Source organism: Ochotona curzoniae, unplaced genomic scaffold, assembly GCF_017591425.1.
Source record: "Ochotona curzoniae isolate NIBS_2020 unplaced genomic scaffold, NIBS_Ocur_1.0 patch188, whole genome shotgun sequence".
Classification (NCBI taxonomy): Eukaryota; Metazoa; Chordata; class Mammalia; order Lagomorpha; family Ochotonidae; genus Ochotona; species Ochotona curzoniae.
Window position 1 is genome coordinate 529,892 of NW_024466737.1, and position 8,615 is coordinate 538,506.

At 47.2% G+C, this 8,615-nt stretch overlaps 1 protein-coding gene across 2 annotated transcripts in view; it reads left to right on the forward strand.

Moving 5' to 3' along the window:
• The window catches only part of LOC121166638 (neuroendocrine convertase 2), a 214,759-nt gene extending 211,163 nt beyond the window's left edge, over positions 1-3,596 (forward strand). For both annotated transcript variants that reach the window (XM_040995856.1, XM_040995857.1), the window contains one exon: positions 1,666-3,596. In XM_040995856.1, the coding sequence (XP_040851790.1) occupies positions 1,666-2,152 (487 nt within the window). In that variant the 3' untranslated portion in view covers positions 2,153-3,596. The remainder of the gene's footprint in view (positions 1-1,665) is intronic.
• The last annotated feature ends 5,019 nt before the right edge of the window (positions 3,597-8,615 follow it).

Sequence of the window (8,615 nt, forward strand, 5' to 3'; positions counted from 1 at the left end):
TATATAGATATAGGTGTATAATAATATGTTACCCTCACCTCAACTCTTCAAGGTAAGAATTAACATGCCATTGTGCAGATAAGGAAAATGAGGCTCAACTCAAATGCCTTGCCTACAGCCAGATCCTTCGTCTGAGACTCCCCTATGCTACCTGCGAGCTTTTCCACCCTTTAGTAACTTATCACCTCACCTGTCCTCTCTCTGACCCTATTCTGAATAAATGATGTCTTTGTTGAGAGGTACACATCACACACCTTGTCCCCTGCCCTCCGAAGTTGGCTTAACACCTGCTCTCCATCAAACTGGTTGATTTATTCACAGCCTAGGAACCAAAAGACCACCTCCACCACCATTGCAGGAGCTCCACAGCCAATGGTGCTTTGTTCTCTGCTCAGCTTCAGCACTCCAGGTGCAGTGTGCACAGTCATACACCATGAAAATTGTTTAAGAAGATATTTAAAACATTCCTGAAGAGAATTTGGCTTTGTTAATGAGTTGTAGTGTAAGGCTCAAAGTTCATTGCCATGGAGTGGCTTGGCTCTGGGCTGGGTGTGTAACCAGCATCTCTTTGTACATGCACTCCACCAGATGTGCATTTTTAAATACCCAGCACTGGGCCCCGTTCAAATATTCGAAAAGCCAAAAGCCAAACGCTGCAGTCTGTAACACTTTGAATAACAGATACTCAACCTGTAGTAACCAGTTAGCAGTAGCTTTTCTTTATCGAGGTTCTGGGCACTTTGAAAGAAAGGCAATATATGCTTCTGTCTCCATGTGGGTTGCCCCAAAAGATAACCTGAGATGGGACTTGTTGCATACATCTTTTTAATTGATTTGTTGATTTGAAAGGCAGAACAACAAGGAAAGGGAGAGACAGAAAAAGATCTTCCATCTGCTACCTCGCTCCCCAAATACCTAAAATAGCAAGGGCTGGGCCAGGCCAAAGCTGGGAACCAGGATCTCCATCCACATCTCTCACTTGGGTGGCCCAGGTCCTTGAGTCAACCTCCACTACCTTCCCAGGTACTTCAGCCAGAAACTAGATGGGGAAGGGGAGGAACCTGGAGGAACCTGGACTTAAACCAGCACTGCGCTGGTGGATGGGAGTGTCCCTGCAGAGGCTTCCCCCACAGCAGCACAACTGTCGGGTTTTGAGAGATGATTCCAGGAAACACGTGAGGAAGTGGAGACGTGAGACAAGGGATAAGGCCAAGCACAACTGCAGGCACAAGAGCTTGCCTCTGTGGGTGCCTAGGCTCGCACCCAGTGGAAAGCCTGAGAAAGGGCTTGTCCCACGGATGTTCATCCACCAACTCCTAGCAAGCACTGCTTAAGGACCCTTGGCAATAAATCCCAAACATCTTTGGGCTCTCCAGCACACCAGCTGGGCAGGCTCCTGTAGTGTTAGCCCGTGCAGCTGCTAGAAAGCGTGAAGGTGCCTAAAGAAATATGGGAGGGGAATCAGCAGCACCTGCTACCTTCCCTTTCTGCATTGCTCAAGCTCATACAGCTGGAGTGGAATTAAACCCCGGTTAACATGCTTAATTCCAAAGCCTTGCTCTTTCTGCTCCCTGAGGTTACCTTTGGCTTATACCTCCTGCCCCTGTCCTGCTATTGGTGTGCCCACTATCTCTAACCGTGTCTCCTCCTCACATTGCCCCCCAGGAAAATTCCCTCCACTGGCAAGTTGGTGCTGACCCTCACAACTGACGCATGCGAGGGGAAAGAGAACTTTGTGCGCTACCTGGAGCATGTGCAAGCTGTCATCACAGTCAATGCCACAAGGAGAGGAGACCTGAACATCAACATGACTTCCCCTATGGGCACCAAGTCCATTCTGCTGAGCCGGCGACCCCGGGATGATGACTCTAAGGTGGGCTTTGACAAATGGCCGTTCATGACCACCCACACATGGGGGGAGGACGCCCGAGGAACCTGGACCCTGGAGTTGGGCTTTGCAGGCAGCACACCCCAGAAGGGCGTGCTGAAGGAGTGGACACTGATGCTGCATGGCACGCAGAGTGCACCTTACATTGACCAGGTGGTGAAGGATTATCAGTCCAAGCTGGCCATGTCCAAAAAAGAGGAGCTGGAGGAAGAGTTGGATGAGGCCGTGGAGAGAAGCCTGGAGGGCATCCTCAACAAGAACTAGGCAGCCCTTACCCCCAGCACCCTCGCACTTCCTCTCTGCCTCTGTCCACAGCCCCCCGTTCCTGCCCACACCCAGCAACCGTCACCCCTCACAAGCCAGTCCGCCGTCTCAAGCTGAAGCTTTGCTCACTGTCAATAATGATTTCATCACAAGGAAAGTAACCTTTCTTTTTATTACACCATGCCCCAAATATAATGTTTGCCACCATTATCTATATCCCATGTGATGAGACTCCAAATTCTCTCTATCATCCAAACGGGTGAGATCCTACAAACAAAACTGGCACAGCTTTACCCCACCCCACCCAAATCCTCCCTCCCCACCCCATATCTGAGAGAAGAGTGACTTTAACAAGCGACGCACAGGTACTCCCAGGACACGTGTCCATGGCCTCATCTAAGCACAAGGCAGGTGAAAGATCCTTCGGGAAAGGTGATTGGACTTGAGCACGATTTGTCAGACACGTTGGTGAAGCTGCCATCCACGGAGCGGCCTCATTGCTAGACAGGAGAGAGAGATGCAAGCAGCAAGAACTTTGGAAGTGTTGTCACTTAATGCCAAGACCCAAAAGAAAATACGATAAGTCAGCAAGGCAGATCTGGCTCTGCCCGTGGATCTGATCTGGGGAAGGGTCCTTTGTTCTCTGATTTCAAAACCTTTGGAGGCATCTTTAACTGATATAAGAGAGAGGCAAGAGCAGCAGGGTTTTTCTGTTTTGTTCTGGTTTTTCAAAACTTTACACACACCTATGTGGGCTTTAATTTCAAACACCCCTCATAAAAAAAAAAATCACAGAAAGGAATAACTTGCTCCCTCTTGCTATAATGTCCTGATGTGTTGTGGTGATGGGGTGTGAAGGACTACAGAGGCCTAGTTGGGGAGCTGAATGGCCGTCCCTACATGGACCCCTCTCTGGGTGCAGCCTCTTCTGTTGAGAGAGACATGCCAGCTCTCCCCCGGTCACCTGAGATGCACGGGAGGCAAGAGGGCATCTCCGCTGACTAAGCATCTCAGCCACCCATGATCACATCCCCCCCCCAAAAGCACCATTTCCTTACTAGATAGATGTCACCAAAGTGACTTCTTATCCCTCTTTTGGCCTATCAGAGGCTTGGCCTCGGTTGCAGCACCAACTCATCCCAAGAAATGGTTACTTCTCACCCTCTCCCGGCTCCTCCCTCCCGTTTCCCAAAGCCAGCACTGCAGAGCACCAGTGTCCATTCCCTCACAGTGGCAACTTTGAGAATCTGAAATCCTGTTCTCTGCCTTTTCTCCGCTCCCTTCATGCTGCCATGAATTTCTGTCTTCTTAATCATCTTGTGATCTTCCCTCCATCATGCTTTAAAGTGTAATATTTATGATTTTTTTAAAAAGAAATTTATTACTCGTGGCAAAGGTCTTTTTAAACCAGTTATTTAAAGAAACAATAAATGGAAAATCATTGGAAATTCATTTCACATTTATCATCTGAAACTAAACCAAAGGACATTATATGTGTGTAAGTCACACAGAAATATATATATACATATGTAGACTATATACACGTGTGTATATGTGTATATATATACACTTGTATAAATGTATAGACACACATATACCCCACATGCGTGTATGTGTACTTATTAAAGAAACAGATACTATATTCATCTCTAAAAGAATATTCAGAGACCATCAAGATGATTCTGGCTAAAGAAAAAGGCCGGCGGGAATTCAGGTCAAGTGTCCATCTACCCATCCCCATTGCATCACCTGTGTAATTTCACAGCTTTCTGTATTAACATTAAATGTCTTATATAGCAGCAAAACTATAAAGTAGTTGTCCATATTTTCACAGTTGTGGTATAATTTATGAAATTAGAAAGTCAATTATCAGCTTCTCAATAGAAATGGCAAGTTTTGATATGAGTATACGCTATATAAATATATATTTAGTGCTATATATACATATTTGGTCTCTTTTTTTGCATCAGGATTGACACTAATCTAGCTAGTGCTGTTTTTATAGTATCCTTGATCCTAATGCAAGAGACATTTCTAGTCATTTATTTAAAAAAAAAAAAGAGAGAGAGAATAAGTGAATAATAATGGATCAGGTTAACTTGTTATGCCCTGTGCCAAATTTTATAAGTAAATTTAAAAGGACATGCTGTAAATCAGGAGACTCAACAATAAAACATTGCCTTCCAGAAATTATGTGCGATATCTTCCATCCATTCTAGGGGCATGGAATGAAAAGTCACTGTAGAGAAATCTTAAAAGTCTAGCTGAGTAAATTTGCGTGAAAAATGCATAATTAATGTGTAAATCACACACGTAAGTTATAGTCAATGGCAGCATGTTTCAAATTGAGGTTGTGCCCCCTAGTGTGTTGTAAATTCAATTCAAAAAGTCAATACCAGAGCTTTTCTTTTTGTTGGTCTTTTTTATTTTAACTTTTTTTTTTTTAATTTGGAAGGTAGATTTACAGAGAGAGATCCATTCGATGATTCACTCCCAAGTGGTCACAACGGCCTGAGTTGAGCCAATCCAAAGCCAAGAGCCAAGAGCCACTTCTGGTATCCTACACAGGTATAGGATCTCAAGGCTTGGGCCATCCTCTACTGCTTTCCCAGGCCATAGGCAGTGGAACAGCTGGGACACGCAGGAGGTGCCCAGTGGGATGCCAGCGTTGCAAAGGGAAGGATTAGCCTGCTACATCCTGCCACCCCTGCCTGAGAGCTTGTGGTTTTTAGAGTAACTCCCTGCCTAACTACTTGTTCTCTGAGTGTAGATTCTGGGTCACAGTGGGAAATCCATTTCCCAGTACGGGTAACAATAAGAATCTTCTAGAAAAAGTACTTCAGGATGTGTTCACCAGGGTAGACCAAGTTATACTACCAGAGCAAACATCTCAAATTTTCAATCATTTAACATAATCAAGGTTGCTGTATCATTGCTACAAGTTCCAGTTGGGGCACAAGAGACTCCCCAAGGCCACAGAAGTGAAGCCTTGGGGACCTCCCTCCACTTTTTTTTTTTTTCATTTTCTTTCTTTATTTTTATGCATTTGAAAGACCAGAGGCAGACAGTGATCTTCCACCTGCAGGTTTGCTACCTAAATGCCCATAACAGCGAGGACTGGACCAGGCTGAACCTCCGTAAGAAGCCCAGTCCAGTTCTGCCACAGAAGTGGCAGGAACCCAAGTGTTTGAGCCATCTCCCACTGCTCCCCAGGGGTTGAGATGGGTTTGAACTAAGGGCGCACTAACATGATACAGATCTTAGTCACTGAACCAAATGCTTACCCTGTCACATGGCTTTTTAGTAGGTCACCACCAGTTATGTGCTGGAAAAACTTTAGGGTGGACTAGATTCTAACGGCGGCTCAAAAATCCTCTCTGCTAACACATACTCCAAGTCAAGGAGAGAACAAAAGTGAAGGGTCGCCCACAAAGGTGGCAGAAAGACAGAGACACCAGTTTACAAATGTCTTCTGATACCCAAGTTGGATTTGGTAGCCAACTTTGCGGCTGCATCTCCAATATCCAGGATTCAGCAAACTGCAGCCCACGAACCCCTATAATTCCTGTGTTTGTCAACATGATTTTGCTGGAAACAGCCATGCGTGATGGCTTTTGTGTCACTCATGGTGGCATACACGCTGTCACAGCACAGCTGAGTGGCTACACAAATGACTGCATAGGCTGAAGTTTGGCCCTTTCTAGAGAAAGTTGGCCAGCCTTCGCTCTGGATCGTTACGGCCCTCCAAGGGTCACCTGTGAACTGTTAACATACAAGTCAAAGGCTGCACAGCCCTGCCTGCAGCCGCGAGGTGGGGACAAAGGGACACCCTCCAGCTACGATCATGCCAGGCCCTGTGTGCAGCAGGCTAGGGTCGCCAGAACAGCAATGGCCAGGGCCACCATCAACAGAAGGCATCAGATGACAGAGAAAAAAATCTCCACTTCCTTGCCTCCCACCAGGGCAATGTGGTGAAGGCCCCCTTGCTAGTCTCTTTAAGGATCATTAATGGGATGGAGTCCCAGCTGCCCCTCCTTTCCCTGTCTCATGTCCATCCCTTCCTTCCTCAGGAGATACAGACCAGAACAGGGAGTCTTTAACAGGCAGAATTTACTGGAAAATACCATACATGAAGGAGAAAGCCTTATTACTTAGTGAATTCAAAACGCCAAAGAGAACTCAAAAACTGTATCTGAAGTTGTCTAACATGGGGGAGGCAGTGGCTCAGAGCTGTAGGGAAATGGAAGTTCCACTCTTCTCCCAGGGCAGGATCCTAAGGCCACCCAGCCCTCCATTGGGCCTGCTGTCGTGTCTCACCCACAGTACCAGGAGATGGAGTCTGAGCACCTGTACCAGGACCTGAAAGGTGGAGAGCAACAGCTGCGCAGGACCAAGCCAAGGACACGCCTCGCTGGTGGAGGTCCACAGGGGCCCCAGATGTCAAAAAAAGCAAAGGAACCATCTCACAGCTGGTCCCCCTCAAGGCTTTGTGGTCTTACACTTGAATCTGATAAGACAACTTGAAGGGGGCTGGCACAGTCTCTCAACTGGCTAAGCCTGTGCTTGCAAGTGTCAGTATTCCATATGGGTGCCAGTCCCCATGTGGGAGACCTGGAAGAGGCTCCTGGCTTTATCAGCTCATCTCCGGTCACTGGGGCTTTTTAGGGAGTGAACCAGAAATGGAAGATTTTTCTCTGTATCTCCTTTTCTCTATAAACATTCCTTTCCAATAAAAATAGAAAAATAAAAAGGGGGTGGGGGGGTGGAAACGAGGGTACAGGACCCAGGCTCGGGGCTCCGAAGAGCGGGAGGCCCCATCTAGCCAGGGGGTTTCTCTGGGTAGGTCCCAACAAGAATGCCTTCTCCAATGCTGGTGGAACTGGGAACAAGAGTCAGCTATGGTCAGAAGGGCATTGCCAAGGGGAAGCAGCTGCCAGTCAATTCGGGCTGCTGTTCCAGAGGCCCCTAGGCTGACGTGGACAGGAATCGAAAGACACGAAAAAGGAGTGGCCCCGGCTCCCTTGGTCCTGCAGCGTCTTACTCCTCCTCTCCCCACTGACAGATCCCCACCCCACCCCCCAGAAGGCATTCTGACACCTGCCATTCTGGCTTTGGGGAGGCCTGCTCAGAGACCCCAAGTTTACTGACAAGGAGACGTCAAGGCAGGGAACAACTGGAAAATGAACCCCTCTGTCACTCCTGGGAGAGCAGGAAGAGGTAGGAAGCATAGAGACCAAGCAGGGGAGTGGTGGGCAGAGGGGGCAACATCCCTGGGACACCAGGACTGTGGGAGACCAAATAACCACTGGGACCAGCTCCACTATTACACCCCAGGCCCAACCACAGGAGGAGCCTACCAGCAAATGGGGCTCCCCAGCTCCTGCCCACCACAACTGAGCTTCCTCCCATGGACCCTCTCTGTTCCCTTTATTTCTCCTCCTGGCACAGGCCAAGTTCCACATGCAGCTTGGCCAGTAATGCTTGCTCCTTGGGTCTTCACATAGTGACCCCCTGTTGTCAACACATCCTCCAGGGAGTCTCCCCTGGACCACCCAGTCCCCAGTAGGCCCTAGTCACGCCAGCGTGTGACCGATGCGATTTCCCACCAGTGTATCTCCCACAGAAACTAAGCAGTGTCTTGGCTGTTTGCTTCATGGTGCATCCTTCCTCCCCCAGCAGAATGTTCCGTCTTATTCTCTGCTGCCCAGCACAGAATGGGTTCTCTTGATTAATGGAATCAAATATTTAAAAAATTAATCACCTTTCATTCCAAAATAATAATTTCTGCCTTTTAAAATACAAATGTTGACTATACATATGGCCAAAGTAAATTGAATGAACTTCATGATGGGCAAGCCAGTGTTTGCACCAGCTGCTAATGCTGCCTACCACATACACACAGGGCCGAATTCCTAGCACAAACTGGTTCTCCAACAGACAGCTCCTGGCTTACACATACTTGAAACCTCTGCAATGGAGTGTGTTCTCCAGGCATCTTCCAGAAAGAACCCAGAAGCCTATTTCTTTCTTGAAATTAAGACTTCAGATGAACTTGGGTCAACAAGTTTAAAGCTTTAAACAGAATGGAAAGGTGACTCCAGTTATGCTCCTGACATTCATTACCAAGATATAACAGAGGGTTAATGTGTGTCTGTTGGTTTTTCTTTGATAACATGGACCTGCCGGATGCTTTTCAGGGGCTGAGTGATCCACTTAGGCACATTGCGTCAAAGTCTTTAACTGTGTATTTGAGACAATCCACATAGGGAGGAATTGTCTTAATTAGTATAAATGGAGTTATTTTTGGACAGCTAGTAGGAAAAAATTAGATGCTTAAGGGCACCTGCAATTTTGGTGAAGATGGGGTGGGAGTAATTTCTGGCTTTTTGGGTGTGGCATGGTCACATTCCGCTAGGATAGGGATAGACCCCAGTCATTCAGACCCTCAATAAATCTGGGAAAA